General features: G+C 38.0%; 1 protein-coding gene across 4 annotated transcripts in view; it reads left to right on the forward strand.

The window, feature by feature from the left end:
- clcn5b (chloride channel, voltage-sensitive 5b) overlaps window positions 1-16986 on the forward strand; it is a 39446-nt gene that overhangs the window by 10396 nt on the left and 12064 nt on the right. For 2 of the 4 annotated variants that reach the window (XM_042512033.1, XM_042512032.1), the window contains exons 3-11: window positions 7242-7408; window positions 8793-8892; window positions 9565-9752; window positions 11246-11368; window positions 12736-12942; window positions 13569-13649; window positions 15063-15297; window positions 15398-15573; window positions 16563-16703. In XM_042512033.1, coding sequence (XP_042367967.1) covers window positions 7242-7408; window positions 8793-8892; window positions 9565-9752; window positions 11246-11368; window positions 12736-12942; window positions 13569-13649; window positions 15063-15297; window positions 15398-15573; window positions 16563-16703 — 1418 coding nt within the window. Of the gene's footprint in view, window positions 1-1810; window positions 2352-7241; window positions 7409-8486; window positions 8533-8792; window positions 8893-9564; window positions 9753-11245; window positions 11369-12735; window positions 12943-13568; window positions 13650-15062; window positions 15298-15397; window positions 15574-16562; window positions 16704-16986 lie in introns of those variants that run through there. The other 2 variants (XM_042512034.1, XM_042512035.1) reach the window with 2 other exon arrangements.

Genomic DNA, 16986 nt, shown 5'->3' on the forward strand with positions numbered 1-16986 from the left:
AGTTTCCTTCTATTGCGCTCTCGTTTGTCTGTGAGCCCTGTGATAGACGGCAATCTGTCAATCCTTCCTCTCACTCTGCGGGGAGAGCTTTCAGTTCCTTTCACTGTACAGCCCATAAAAATTAGAGGGATGCTTAATAAATGCTTAAACACGCTTGATTGAAGATTTGGAGGAAACCGTGCAACATGAATGCACTGTCACAATGACACCAGTTTACCACTTTTACTTCCTGTCAATTTTATGTTCCTGTTAACTTGTAGTATTAAAGGCACAGTTAATCCCAAAATTACCTATAGTGCTGTTTATCAACCGAGATTGTTCTGGTGTTAGTTGCTGAGTGTTGGAGATATTGTCCGAAGAGATGTCTGCCTTTTCTCCAATATAATGTAACAAGATAGCACTCTGCTTGTGGTGTTCAAAGCATCAAAGAAATACATTTAAAAACTCAACATTAAAGTCTCTTTCCATAAATAATAACTAGGTTACTCAAGATAATCCGTAGACCTTATTGTGAGCAGTTTCATGTAGGAAACTCAGGAGGCGAAGATAAATCTCTGATTAATATTAAAACAATCTAGATTGATGAGTGGCACAGGTAAGAAAAATATGTTGTTTTTTATTTTTTTTTTTTTAGTGAACTGTTCCTTTAAGAACAACCATAATGTGACTCATGTTGGGTTTTACCAGTGTCATGCAAGGCCATAAGTTGAGATATCTGACAATGAAGTTATGTTAATCACATAATTTGTTAAAATTTGTGACTAACTTTTTCTTCAGCTCTTGACATTTCATGCCATCAAACTGAAAGCGAGGGGTGAAATAGTTTCCACAGCCCAATCGCAAACTTTCAGCAGAAGCAGTCAAAATAATTTGATTGTGGTTTAGCGCTATCTACTTTAAATACACAGTACTGTGTATATCTCATGGAAGTTTAACTTAACACCTTTTGTGTGAGAGGGAGTAATGTAACACACCTCTCCTGAGTTCACAGCAGGGTGAGGATTAGGAGTTTCATTTTAGTTCATTACCAAAATGTGAAGTTCATTCTTCAGTGTCTGTTAAACCAACCTGTTAATCAAATAATAATAATAATAATAATAATAATAATAATAATAACTATTATTAATATAGCACCTTTAAAAACAGTTGTTTACAAAGTGCTTTGCAATTCAAATGGTCTAGTTTGTTTATATTCTGATATTGATAAATTTTGTGATATTTAAGTTTGGACAATATAACCTCAAATAAATTTAATGATTAATTAAACATTTTTCCTTTTACCTCACCCTCCGTTTTTTTTGTTGCTGTTTTGCTCTCATAGTTCACTGACAATATTTGCTCTGTAATTATGCTCAACTGTTAAAGCTGAGATACTTTTCCTCATGAAAGAGTACATATCTTAGATTTGTGAATTTGAAAATAATCAAAAGAAATACACACAGATGAACTATTTATGCTTATTAATTGAATATTTCGAACAACTGAAATCGCAAGCACACATTGCTTAAAATGAAAACGTCTTGTGAAAAAGGTCACATTTTATTTTTAATGTAGTTAAAGTAAAAAGAAGAAAATACGTATCTTGCATTTCTTGCAGACAAAATCAATTATTTGAGTTTTCCTCCATGTTGTGGACTGGAGGGGGCGAAGTCAAGAGACTGCACTCGTGGTAGCATGTTTTTTATGGAAACAGTACTTGAACACCCAGTGGGGAAAGTATTAACAGAATTTAAAATAAATACATAAATAAATAAATATAACTAACATTGGCAAGATAACATTAACGTAATTGCCCTACTTTTTATCATTAAAAAATTACTACACACAATTTTAAAATCCCACAGTATTTGTTTTTATTTGCATACGTTGGATTACATTCCCAGACTGGACTGAACTGACAGTAAACTGACCCCCAGTCTGACCCTGTTTCACAACACTGTGCATTACGCAGCCTCTCTTCCTAAAAACTATCCACTGGTTTCAAAAGGTCAAGACCTTATACACACACGACCTCATCTTTACGCAGTGAACCACCTCAGCCAATCACAGCGAGCGAGCGAGCTCACAAACACTCACAACCTATCAATAACAGTTCCCACTAGCTCAGCACGCAGTCATACTTCCCAGACAGATTAGCCAATCATTACTCATTCCCCGACCTTTCTGGCCAATGAGGGAGTGCTCTGCTGGAGTCCACTTCCTTGAGGATTTCAGAGGAGGGAAGAGGTTTTTAGTTTGAGTTTTAACACTCACTGTGGATACTCAGTTTGTTGTGTTAGGAGCCAGGAAAGGAGAGATGCACTGGGAGTTCTGGAGTAAGAAGCTGGATGAGGAGGTTCTGTTTGAGAATGGTGAGTCTGTAGCACCGTAGTAGCTTTGTTTTTTCTTTTCGCTGTCTGATAAGGTCTGCACTCTAGCATTAGAGGAAAAGCTGGCGTCATCTCCCGTCAGACTGCTGACACAGGTTGTGCTTGAGTAACAAGTTGTATGAATGTCTTCTACATCTTTATTGCAGCCACCTCTGTGTGTGTCTCCTGCTTTAAGGTGCTTTTTAATTATGTTAAATGCGCTACATTTTAAAATTGAATTCGGCTTTGTTGTGTTTTTGTTGATACCTTAAACTCTGACACGGTGGAGTTTGATCATTAAGACCATTTACGACGTATCAGTCACCGACTCACATGGTTAATGTTTCTATACTGCAGCCTGCATGAGAGAAATAAACCTTTTTTTGGATCTTGGTGTGTGTATACAGCTGTGTGAGTCTGTGTATTTGACACAGAGGTCGACAGCAACAGAGACATGATGAATTCCAACCACTCTTATCTGTGTGTGTGCGGTAGTGTACTTCCTACCTCATGTGTGTTTGGGGTCACAAAGGCCGTTTTGTCCTTTTTTATGAGGTTGTGATTTTAAAGCTGAGATCAAAATCAGATATGTAATACTTGTTTTCTGTTGTTGTCTTTGCTTTTTATTCCTCCGTATGTAGAGCAGTGAATATTTACATCTTCCCGATGGCTTTAGTCTGCATTCTTTAGTATTTGTGGAGTTATATTTTAACTCCTTTTTATCAGATTTGTCCATTTTAAAAAATAAATAAATGGTAAATTCTTGTATTTGTGTGTTCTATTTATTTTTATTTATTTATTTTTTGTATTCATTTTATTGACAGGGACTGTGTATTTTGGATTGCATTCTCTCTGGCCTTCACTGAATTTGTGTTTTGGCTATCATGAATAATGTGCAAAGGTCGGTCACAGCAGCAAATTTACCCGAAATAGAAAGGGTGTACACGGACTTAAATGATAACAATCATTTCTGGTTAGACAGATGGTTTAGATAACCATTTATCTTTCGCAACCACAAGGGAGGGTTTGGAAATATAATGGTATATTTTACTGAAGTGTAACGTAAGTGTGTCCCATATTTTATTTATTAGCAGCTTTTATATTGAGTTTCAAAAACGTTTACTAAATTATGATAATAAAAGATGACATGCTGTGATAGAAGATTTTATTTATACTTCCACCTCTACTGTCGGTCAGTCAATAACATAAGGCACAGTGTGTGCACATACTTAAAAAAGTCTTAAAATGAAATGAAATGATCAGTGAAATGATCATGAAATTTAATTACATTTACCTTGAGACTTACCTTACTTACCTTTAGACTTACCAATGCTTCAATAAGAAAAAATAACTATTTTTTTCCAAAATCAATCTTAGATTTGGTTAAAGGGGATCTTGAAAAGGTCTTAAAAAGCCTTAAATTTAGATGTCTGATAGATGTCTGGATTACATCCAGCTATGGCTCACATCTGTCACATAAAGGACTTTCAAAAGAGCTAATGCAGAGAGCTCTCTAGTGAAGAATAATTGGAGAATAAATACTACTGCATCTCCACAACATTTTACAGGATCAGACAGACTTTGGTGGATTGCCAAGTGCAAAATATGGCTAAAAGCATCGCATACAAGCAGGGGCGGTCTATCAGACAAAAGGCTTCTCTGCAGAGATATCCCCCCCCCCGACTGTGTGGATGCATTTTTGATCATTGCTGTGCATGTCTTTGTAGTCGTAATGAGTTTTATTTTGATTGTATATCTCTTGTCATCTTTTTATATTTCTTTAGGTAATTTGTGTCTTTTTTGGTCATTTTGTGTCTCTCTGTGGTCAGTCCATGTTCATTAGGGTCAGGAGAACCCCCCTTGCACTTCGCGTCCCTGGGCCTGTGCCCGTTGCTCCCGTTCAGTAATCCTTCCATGCAAACAAGCCAAACATTTCCCTCTCATTTATCCGTTATACTCACCCAGTCCTGTACTGGGTCATGAGGGGTCCCAGCATGCATTTACGGCGAGGCTAATTGATTTAAGAGGGGCAGGTAAATAACAGCTTCAATATGCCAGTAGCAGAACAACAAATTGTTAGCACAAGCTAAGTGAAAAAGTGGGTTAAACAAAAAGGAAGCCAAACAAAATGCGATTGTTATAATAGCTGTGTCCTCACTAACACCTGGGTCTAGTTACATTTCAGGTTTGATTACCATCAGCTGACTCCAGCATTGTAACCTTGTACATGGTGATGTTCCCGGTAAGTTGAGACACAGGGAAAGACTAGATGACCTGGCAGAAGAAATAAACATGTTTGTCACTTAAAGTGACTCGAGATGCTATTATTAGTTCTGCTGCTCTAGTACATGACGAAGGCTGTACTGAGCAGATTGTAGACAGGATTGTGTAGATATACATGTGCATTTATGTATTACTTGTTAGTTTTTTGTGCTCTCTGACTTTTTTCTTCTTCTTCTTTCAACAAATACATTTTAAGTGAACTTAACTTTAAATCTATAATTTATATATATCAGAAAACAGTATGTTGCATGCAACAGATGTGACAGACAGAGAGCGAGAGTGAGACAGAGAGAGGGCATTTTTTTCATTCTTAGTGTAAAACCAGTCCAACTTGTCAGCTCAGGTGTATAAAGCTCCTTTTGTTTTAATGGATGCAAATGTTCTCCTCCCTCCAGTGTCATGTCAGAAAAGTATCTGTGTCTGTGAGGCAAAGATGGTGTAGATTTTGGTGTAGATAGATTTTAGTGGTATAGTGTCCTCTCTGCAACCTTACTACTTGAGTGATGTTTTTTGCTCTGAAATGTGAGATGAAATATTGTTAAAGTGATTGCTACTTAAAAAACATGCTTTATTGGCTGTTTTCATGTGGATCTCCCATTAGTTTCTTCTCTCGGCTTCAGCTCATTAAACTCACAGACAGAAAGCGCCATCTCCACCATCATTTACATTTTTATTATGTCTTCCATTATAACTCAAATGAAAACACATTTTTATTTTGTCTCAGCTCTGTTGTGGGTTGCTCACATACAGCATAAATCAGAACTTCCTGTGTCTTTTCCTGTTTCCGTAGGGAAGCTGGTTTTGATTGGTTGCTGCTGTCTGGTAATTGTTGCTGTCTGTCGCTGGGACGCTTCCACATACTCAAAGCTCTTTTGTTGTGAGCCAAATGAAGCTGAAGTCGATTATATAGCTTTGTGTGCTGTTGCCTTAAACACTCATTAATGCAGTATTACAGCTGAAAGTTATGCACATTTTCTGTTGCTCCTTTTCACGCAGTTCTCCCGTTTTTCTTTGCTCAGTAACAATAGTCAGCATAAATAGTGGGTTTGCTACTGCTAGCACTTTCTCAAGGCTTGTGTTTGTATGTGTGTACGTGTGCAAGTCAGTTTTGAGAGTGCATCCAATTTTTCTGCTGCTGACACATCCATCTTTGGAGGACAGCACATGTTCTTGTAAAGAGTTTAATAGCGCAAAATATTTTCATTGTAGAGATCAGGGGTCTCCAGCTTTTTTCAGGCAAAGGGCCAGCTGACTGAAAGAGACACAGAGCAGGGACCTCCTAATACAAACGTAGTGTAAAACTGAGTTGCACTTGAGATAATTCTCTGAATATTTTCGGGTGTAGCTGGCAGGTCAACAGCAGTTGTAGCATGGCAAGGTGTGTTAGCTTTACTCTCTGCACTTTTGCCAGGGGTTTCTGAGGTGAACGGTATGTCAGAGTCTCTTGCTCAAAAAGTTTGAATACAATGCATTTTGGCTCACAAGAACGTCTGTAAACTTGAAAATAATAATTCAGTTAATTTGTCAATATGTTTGATTATAATGTGACTAGTTTGCCTTGCTGTTATGAGCAGGTGCCACACAGTGATTTAGCATTAGCTAGCTCACATGATTAGATTCATGGGGAACAGTGAGCTTATCATAAATGTTGTGTACTGTTAATTAAATATTTATAATTTAAAAAATTATATAAATTTATCTTTCTAAAAATATGTTTGATTTACGTTAATGTATATTTTGAGACAGTTATTTTGAGGACCTGTGGAAGATCCAGCATATGTATATTGAATTCTTTTGACATCTGTATTGTCTGTATAATAATTTCATTATGTTGGTCTATTCTGTACACGTGACATTTTTTTGTCATTTCGGAGCCCAATATGATCTAAAATCGAACACCAGGGTTCATTTTAATGTTTTCTGGAGAATAAATGTGAAATTGGCAGATGAAATTAATGTTCAAAACTCTTCTGACTTTAATAAACTCCAACTTTTCCTTTCATCACCCTCAGCACAATCTTTAAATCTTTAGCCACACTGTGAAGACTCAAAGTAAAGTGAAATGAGCAGTATATTTGTTACATCCATCACTTTTGTATTGTGAGGTGTAATGAAAACTGCAGGGCTTCAGACTTTTTGTCTTGAATCTAATTTACCCTGCAGCTATACACTCTGCTGTGATTGTGCAGATCTAGATATTAGAGTTGTCGATGTTACTTAGAGTATATGTTGGCATATGCTTCAATCATATCACACTGGGCCTGATGTTGAAGCAGATCAAAACAAATACAGTATATATGTGGGAAACACTGCTGGAGTTTTGTGCCTCTCTGTGTGTGAAGGACTTCACATGCTTGTGAATGCACTTAATGACCTCTTCTGACCACAAAAAGAAAAAGTAACATCTCAGTCACAAACAAAACACATAAATAAGAGAATTTGAATAGCTCCCAAACACAACATGACATAAAACAATAGAAGAAAAATGCCTAAAATGACAAGGCAAGAACGATGTGGTAGCCAGTAAGAGGCTGGTGTTTGTGTGAGAGAATGTTAATGTGCATCTCGAATGCCTTTCTCTCCCTCTCGCGCCCTGTCCCTCCCTCCCAGGAGTTTACGAGGAGCACAGCAGCAGAGCAGCCGGTATGAACGGTAACGGCCCCAGCAAACTTGTGGACCTTCTGGAGGACCCGCTGCCCGGACTGGGAACCTACGAAGACTTCAACACCATCGACTGGGTCAGAGAGAAGAGCAAGGACCGTGACAGACACAGAGAGGTATGAAGCAGAGCGTTGTGAGTATTTATAGAAGGGATAGAGATTAAAAAAACCTTAACTAGATCATAGTCATTCAATACAGAGAGGTGTTTACTTCTTGGTCATACCTGTATAAAGGTAAAGAAGGACAACCTCCATGTAAAGCATTCTTCTCTTCATGCTCCACTTACAGTTTATATTTATAGCCACGCGCATTCACACAGAAACTGGAGAATTGAGGTTATGTGGTTTACTATTGATAGCAGCTGCTGAAGTGATGATGGTGTTTTTTCTATATAGTTTATTGTTTTAAACAGGTCTGATTTTACTGCCAGTGTAAGAAAAGTTAACACTTCAAGGGCAAAAGAAGTTCTTAAGGAACACTTAACCCCCCAAATGACCATATATATACCAGTTACTCCTCCCATATTACATTGAATTTGTGAAGTCTTTCTCACATGCCTCCACGGTGAACAAAAAATTAAAGAGCAGAGAAAAGTTCTTGATGAGTTGAAGTAATCTGTGACTGAGTTTAGCAAAAGCAAAACTATATTTAAACATCCATTGTCAAACTCTCACACAACTCATGCAGTATAATCCAAGTCTCATTTATCCATCCGTATGCTTGGTACTTCCCAAACAGACAGCCCTTGCCAACTGGGAGCTGAATACAAAGTGAAATTTATCTATGCTTTTTTCAAAGCCAGACTCCATTGACAAAAATTGTAATTTTAGCTCATCGAACACAGGAGTTGCTAGCCTACTGCAAACTAACTATCCAACTGATGCACGGATAGACCAGGAGCTTCTGTGTTTAGTGAGGTAAAATTAAAATTATATATTTTTGTCAATGGAGTCTGGCTTTAAGAAGAGCTTAGATTAAGTTTATCTTTTCGTAAACTTCCCTGTTGGAAAGGGCTGTCTTTTTGGGAAGTACTGAGTATTCGACTGGATAAACGAGACATGGATTATACTGCATGAGTTGTGTAAGAGAATTTAAATGGGTGTTTTGATGTAGTTTGGCTGTTAAACTCAATCCCCTATGACTTCAATTCATCAAGAATTTTCTCAATTTTTCTATTCTTCACTCACCAGATGCATGCAAGAAAAACAAAGATTTCATCACAAATTCAACACAAGGTTGGGTGAGTAATTGATCCAAATGATAATTAGAGGGGTGAAGTATTACTTTAAAGCACCACATGAAACAGACAAAAGATAAAAATGTACAAAATAGAAGTACATTACCTGACCACATGACTTGTATTTTAGCAGTGAGGCAGCAATGTAAAATATCACTGATTCCATTTACAACGTAATATGATAAAGGATATGAAACCAAAAAATATAATGATGATGTTAATTGCTTTCTAACATTGATCTCCTCATCTCTGTGTCCATCCAGATCACCAATAAGAGCAGACAGTCAACTGTGGCTCTGCTGCACAGCGTCAGTGATGCCTTCTCTGGATGGTTGCTCATGCTTCTAGTGGGACTCATGTCAGGTAGAGCACTGTGGTCTGGACTCGTTCTTTTTAATGCATTCAGAATTAAATCAACTTGACAGTAAAGCGTGACGTTTAATCTGAGAAACTGGGGCATTGTTTCTGGAAAAACACTGCAGTTGAGTTGCTTTAAAGATACTAAAAACCAAATTCTTCATACCTTTTTTTCTCAGCAGCAGCTGTGTAAAAGCCACAGGAAATGAAACTATCTGTACAGCTAGATGACAGAACAAAATATCAGTTAAGAAAGTAATATTTATGAATAAAAAAAAAAAAAAACAACACGGATTATTAAACCCAAAATAGTGGTGCATTTACCTGTTTATACCCTTCCTTATGTTTCTGCGGTGCCTGCTTCAGCTGAAAGTTAATTCCCATGTGGTGAAAGGCGGCAGGTGTAGAGCTACAAAAAACTCTAACATTGCACTGAAAGTAGGCAGCAGGGTGGCATACTTCTAAAGGAAGCGCATATTCATTATGTGGCAAGCCACAAAATTACCTTTAGACACAAAACGTGACACGTGACATTTGATGATGGATGTTTTGTTGGTACACATTAACATACCTCCAACCACAGATGCAAAACAAACCCATAAAATGTGTTTTGATGGATTAAAAACCTGCTTTCCACAGTCTGCTCTCTTATCCTGAACTTGTCCTTCTCTCACGCAGGTGCTGTAGCCGGCGGCATCGACATCGCAGCCCACTGGCTGACCGACATGAAAGAAGGGGTTTGTCTCATCGGCTTCTGGTTCAACCACGAGCACTGCTGCTGGAAGTCCAACCAGATGACTTTTCAGGAGAGGGACAGGTGTCCACAGTGGCAGAGCTGGGCTGAGCTCATAACAGGGACAGCAGAGGTAAAGGGACATAACAAAATGAATTTAATCCAGATTGAAAATGATCTTCTGCACACTGAAGCTGAAAACACACTCTGCTGCAGCACTGTGGCACGTCATATGATGCACATCAATTGCAACACCTAGCACCTATAGGAAGCATTTCATATCAGCAGAAGACCACACAGTTATTACTACTTTTACTAAAAGATCTGTGTCACTTCCACCTCTGCGTTAGCTTAAAATCCTGTAGGCCCTGTAGACATTGAATTAATTAATAAAAAAAATAAGGCATTTGCCTTAAATCAATCTTTAAAAAGTCTTGAAAATTCTCAGACATGGGAGGTAGGATTTTATGAATTGTTTTTTTTCTCACATTGCATTATAAAATCTCAAAAATAATTTGAAACATCTTTTTTTTGTTAAATAATTTGATACATTTATTTTCTTAAACTCATTGTGATATGAATCAAAGCAGTGGGATTTCACCTGCATTTAAAAAAAACATTTAACTGTTGGTTAACTAAACAGACACTTTTATGATAATATATTATGTTCATTGTCTTCCACGCTCCACTCTAAAAAGGCTGTTTTTCCAACATTTCACATAAAGAAAGTGACTTTTTTCACTGGACAAGAAAAGTACTGTTTTATGTTACAATCAACTTTTGGGCAAAATAAAATTGTCCCTTTGTTTTGGTTATGAGTAAATTGATCATAAACTTAATACCAAGTGTTTTAAAAGTCTTAAATCTACCCTGCCTTGAGCTGCACGAACTCTGTGCTATGGGAGCCAGGATGCGCAAGCAGGGAGCAAGTGGAGGAAAAAAAAATTTTCAGGGGCAGCAAGGCTGAATATAGCACAGCGGCGTGAAGTATCACGGGGCCGTGCATCCGTGATTGCCAACACAAGCGCAGCTGCCGTCGGTATGGGCTTTTACATAGAAAATAATAGTGGCAGCTGTTTTGATGTGCGCCATTTGGCCACGGTGTGTTTTGCCTTTAGATCCATGAAATTTTCAGTATCCAAGCTGTCTCAAGCCCATGCTTTCAGAGTAAAACATTAAACTAATAAAATGCAAATTTCTTGGCCCCAGATGTGTATGAAGTATAAAACCTAAATTAATTCCATGTCATGATCCAGGGCAGTGAGCTGCTGCCTGTTTTATTGCGTCTCAGTGCCGTCTTTGAAGAGAGCTCTGCTTATACACAACACGAGGGCCAGTTGCACTCTTCACAGGATAGAAAAATTCATGTCCAGTCATGCTCTCTCGCACTCAGAAATTCATAACAAAAGCATGTAATTCACACATTTCCCATGTCACTAGCAAAAGGTTTAACGGTGCTTTGATCCCACCTGCTGGTTATAAGCTGTCATGACACAAGACAACACCACAGCTCAGCCAGGTGCTGAATAAATTAAGCTTTTTTCTTTCCTTTGTAAAATATAATTTCGAAGGGTTTAAGAAATCAAGTGTCTTATTTTACACACGTGTGTTTGTGTGTTCCTCCAGGGTGCGTTTGCCTACATCGTGAACTACCTGATGTACATCTTCTGGGCTCTACTTTTCGCTTTCCTGGCTGTCACTCTGGTCAGGGCATTCGCGCCGTACGCATGCGGCTCAGGAATACCAGAGGTAAAACTGCACTCAGAATCATCACATAAAGAGAGGGGTGGAGTGTCTTTTTCCATTCATGTCATATGTAATTCTCTGTTGATGACATTATTTGCTTTAGTAATGCATGTTTGTTTATGGACAGGATTTTAACAGGATGAACAGGATTCTTATCTGCACATAATTACATGTAATTATTCCTGCAGATTTTATTCTTTTCTATTTTTTATGTATTTGATGAAAAAACCCAGTTTAGCTGCAAGAATAAACACTTTGGAGATGTTTGGGTTTTGCTCAGTGGAGTGTTTGGATAGCAGTGTTAATAAACATTTGTTCCTCCATTTCCCTTAGTTTTTTTTTTAACAGCATTTATTTACATTGATTAATTTACATCCAAACTGAAAAAAAATACATTTTGTGGACACTAAACATTTCATCTTTGTAAATATCTTTTATTGACTTACAAACAGAAAGACAGAAAAAACTAAAAAACAGATAAACATCATACATGCAACTAGCAATATTGATATCAATATCAATATATAAGTGAGTCCTGCTATTTCTAACCACCGTCCTGAAACCAACTCCTCACCAATGCGCCCCTCAAATAATGTAAATCCCAAACATAATTCATCTCTTGTTTCTTTCTCTATGCTGTCGTCTCACACAGACAACATGTAATGTTGGAAATAACTGTAGATCAACAGAGATAAAACAAAAAAAAGAAAAAGAGCACAACAACCAGCAACCCATTCCAGAAATAAAGAAATAATGATTAATAATGATAATCATGATAATGTGGTCTTGGATTATTTTCTTCTTTATACTCACATTGAGTACATTGCAACTGAACACTAAACCTAAAAGCCGGACTGGACTTCCTGCTGTCTCTGCTGTTCTGCTTTCAGTGTTTGCTTTCTTTTCGTCTTTCACTCTTTATCTCTAAGGAAGTAAAAAGCTCAAGATTTGCTTACACTCTGAAAAATACAAGTGGATAACCGAACCGAGCACAAACAAAACCAAACGCATTCACCCGTTTCATGTATACAGAACAAACTCACAAACACAGCTCTTTCCTGCATATATAAACTCTTAAGCCTGTCTTTCTCAGCGGCTCTCAAACAAAGAACATCCTTAATTTTGTGAAACTTGAATCCTAGAGGTCAGGCGGTGGTCAGCAGGCCCACGCACACGAGATTAACTGCTTATTTGAAAGAAAAATATCCAGGACAAAAACTCAATTTTCTCTCCTCTTTCTTTTTCTTGGTTATAAGCTCACACACACGCACATGTAAACTGAGCTCTCCCTAACATAAACGCAATCACAAACATATCCTGGTTGCCTCTACACACACAAACTAATCCACACTCTTCTTTTTCTCTCTCAGATTAAAACCATCCTCAGTGGGTTCATCATCCGCGGCTACCTAGGGAAGTGGACCCTGATCATCAAGACCATCACCCTGGTTTTAGCCGTCTCCTCTGGGCTCAGCTTAGGAAAGGAGGGCCCTCTGGTACACGTGGCTTGCTGCTGCGCTAACATACTGTGTCATCTGTTCACCAAGTACCGCAAGAATGAGGCCAAGCGGCGAGAGGTAGGCTCTGAGGCATTTTGGGGGTGAGGAGAATAATGAGGGTGTTTATAGCTTGTTAAGGATTCATTGTTCTAGTTTTGGACGATGGAGCAGGAAAATGGGCTCTCCTTGTTTTTCTAGTCTCCCCTGAAGGAAAGTGTCGAGATGAGCTTTATGTGGTAACAAAGTCGGCTGCTGTTTGTGGTTAATTTGTTATTTACTTAACAGATGACAGTTTACGAGGAGTACCTGTTGGCTTTGAAAGCTGGGTGAAAAGTACGTGTTTACTTTGAATAGAGAAATTGTAAAATAAAATAGCAATCCAAACAAGCTGCTGTTTTCTTATAGTCTTTGCATCTGAAATCGCAGAAACAGTAGCTAATAAGGGAAAGGTCTTATTTTACTGCATTTTTTTATATCAGAATAACAGATTAAAATCACTGCTATTTGACTTTCACCACCATTGGAAACTACTGGTTTTGGTCAGCCTGTTGTGACTCAGCTGTTTTCTAGTAAATCGTCTGTACCTAAAAACATCTGTTCATCCAACATTTAAAAGAGTGCAATGCCCCTTTAATCCATTTTGTTCTATTTCCTTTGTTTAATGTGCAATACAGATGTGTTTTTTTCTTTTTTCTTGCTCGTAGGTGTTATCTGCAGCAGCCGCAGTGGGTGTGTCCGTGGCCTTCGGTGCTCCCATTGGAGGAGTCCTGTTCAGCCTGGAGGAGGTAATTACCATTATTTATCGACTAAATTCCTGCGGATTAGCTAATTATTTGTCTGGTAATCCATTCAGACAGATGTTGAAATCTTAGACAACATCAGAGGATAAACTGATGCACATGAGAATCTACGGCCATTTTAAAACATACTGTTGAGGCAAAAATGGATCTCATCACAGTGAATCTCGCAATGCAAGAGTAAGATATTCTTGTTTTCTGCATCAGAACGACAATACCGCAAAGGCAAATCATTTTATCAGCACCAGATAACAAACTAATCTGAACTGGTTTTTAATTGCTTTATGATTCTTTAATTTTTCTTGACCATTTCTCTCTGGATGCTGAAAACCACAGTTTGCATTCATGGTTTGGGAAATAAATGTGTCTCAGCAGCTTTGTAATTCATCTTCAGCAAAATATCCTGTGGAGTTTTTGGATGATGATATTGGTAATTCTTCTGAGGGCAGTTTCACACCTCAGAGCCCTAAAATAAATCTCAAAGCTAAGCACTACTTTGCTGATTTATTTGTGAGTAAAGTGATTGCAACAGCTTTTACGTTTGTGCTGAACAGACAGTCCTCTGAGTTTGTTTTTTATTATCAGATAATATGATGAAAATGATTATTTCACTGCAATGTTGGCACCTCAGCGGTTGTCAAAATAGTAAAGCAGGTCTCATTTAACTCACTTGTTGATTCTTAAGTTATGAATTACAATTCCTGTCTATATTTTCTATGGCTATAGTTTTTTTGTGCCATTTATAATATTTACACTATAATTCTAAATCCACATTTCTTGTTTGTTTTTTGCATTCTGTTTAAAATGAGTATTTCGACACAGTTGCCGGTTTAGATTAGGCTACACTAATATAATTAATGTTACTTGTTAGATTTCAGTAGTGGCTGTGTAAGATTGTTTCTGCTTTGTATGATCCAAACATTTCCAATAACTAAAGTCCAAAAGTCAAATTTTACTGGAAAAAGGATGGATGTAATAATTTCCAATATTCATTACATGTTTTGAACAAAATAATTTTTGCTTTAAAATTTACTGTGTTAAAAAAGAGTCTGCTCTCCTGCCGCACACAAAGGGAGGCATGCACCTGTATTAGCACCATAACAGCACCATACATAACATATACAGTATATAATCACAATAATAAAACAAAATATTTTATATTATTTGAGTTTATATGATTTAAATTGAGGATTTTGTGGGAGTATTTTCTTTATTTCGTTTATTGTGATAATGACAGACTTGCAAGCTTCATTCAAAACCTCAATAGAAGCTTTGAATGAAAAAAACATCTTCATCTGAAATTCTTTCCCATATTTAATTGTCCATCTAATTGGATCAATTGTTTGATTGATCCCTCCTGTTAGTTTAAAGGTTTCTCATTTTCTCTTTCTCTTCCTTCAGGTGAGTTATTACTTCCCTCTAAAGACCCTGTGGCGCTCATTTTTCGCCGCCCTGGTAGCAGCCTTCACTTTGCGCTCCATCAACCCGTTTGGAAACAGCCGCCTGGTGCTGTTTTACGTGGAGTTTCATGCCCCGTGGCACCTTGTGGAGCTGGGCCCCTTCATCCTGCTGGGAATATTCGGAGGCCTCTGGGGGGCGGTGTTCATCAGGGCCAACATCGCCTGGTGCAGGAGACGTGAGTGAAGTCATAGTCAAGATGTGTGGCATATTTATTTAAATGAAACCCTTTTCTTTCTGAGACAGTTAAGCCTGTTTATAATGTGTGTCTCTGAAAGGCAAAACCACTCGTCTGGGTCACTACCCCGTCATGGAGGTGCTGGTGGTTGCAGCTTTGACCGCCGTGGTCGCCTACCCAAACAGCTACACCAGGATGAGTGGAGCCGAGCTCATCTCTGAGCTGTTCAACGACTGCTCGCTGCTCGACTCCTCTCAGCTCTGCGGCTACCAACAGGTCAGCTATCGACTCTTGTTTGTGTATGTATGTGTGTGAGAGCATTTGTTTATATGTGTTTGTAGGCTGATTCTGTGTATGTGTGGGGGGGGAGGAGTAAATTGTTTGTTTGGAAAAAGAATAAGTCAGCATTTTCATTCTGGTTTATCATTTTCATTCCCACAAAGTAAGCAAATATAGAGATTAAGACCTTTTAATTTAAAGTGGGAATGGTGTTGTATTATAGATAATTACTGAGATCCCTGACACTAATGTTTTATTTACCCTTTTAAGTGATTTCAAAAGTATTCTGTCTAGTTTGTGTCTCCGCCAGACTCCCTTTATCAGGGTTCCTGCATGTCTTTAAAAAGTCTTAAAATGTATTGAAATCATTAATCCAAAAAAGGCTTTAATTGGTATTAAATTGACATAAACTGTTATGTTTTTAAGTCTTAAAACTGCTCAGGCATGGGAAGCAGAATTTTCTGAGTTGTTTTTTTCTGATGTTGCATTGAAAAAATTAAAAATAATTGGTAATATCTTTTTTTTGTTAAATAATTTAACAAATTCCTCTTCTTCAATTTGTCATGATGGGAATCCAAGTGGTGGAATCTCACATGCAGCCTGAGAAACACAAAATTGTCCAGAAAACAGGCCAGAAATGGCAGATATTTTCCACTTCTGTTGGTAAACCAAATAGATACCTTATGAATATAATATGTTCATTGTCCTCCATGTGTTCCACTCTAAAAAGGGTTGTCTTCACCAGCTTTTGATGTAGAAAATCTAACCCTTTTACCGTACAAAAAAAGCTTTATGTTAAAATAAGCACATTGGTCTAAAACTTAACTTCAAGTGGCATTTAAAAAAAGTCTTAAAAAAACTTAAATCTGCCTCGCCTTGAGCTGTAGGAACCCTGTTTATATTCCTTAAATATGGCTTTTTTATCTTGTCTGTCTTCACACTGTTTATCTTCCTCTCCTACTGTTCTTCCCACACGCTCTTCGCAGCCAACCAACACATCAGAAACAGGTGTAGGCAACGGCCTCGCTGACCGACCGGCAGGAGACGGCCTGTACACCGCTCTGTGGCAGCTGGCTCTGGCATTAATCTTCAAGATGATGATCACTGTGATTACCTTTGGCATGAAGGTCGGTCCAAACACACACAGACAGAAACAGAAGCACACTCCTGCAAACCTCTGAATACTTGTCGTATGTCACCTGTTAAAGTGTCACCGCTATTGATTGAACTCTGATACCACTGAGGAATTTTTTTCTCGATGAAGCTGGTTACAGCTTCTTATGGATGTACCGATCTGTGTGAACTCTGTGTAACATAGCGTGGGAAAAAACAAAGAGGACGGCTGTCTTTAATACTGTACGTCTGGAGACAGATTTCAGACCAGTTTTATTCGCTGACATTGCTCATCTA

This window comes from Plectropomus leopardus, chromosome 23 (assembly GCF_008729295.1).
Source record: "Plectropomus leopardus isolate mb chromosome 23, YSFRI_Pleo_2.0, whole genome shotgun sequence".
NCBI classification, from domain to species: domain Eukaryota; kingdom Metazoa; phylum Chordata; class Actinopteri; order Perciformes; family Serranidae; genus Plectropomus; species Plectropomus leopardus.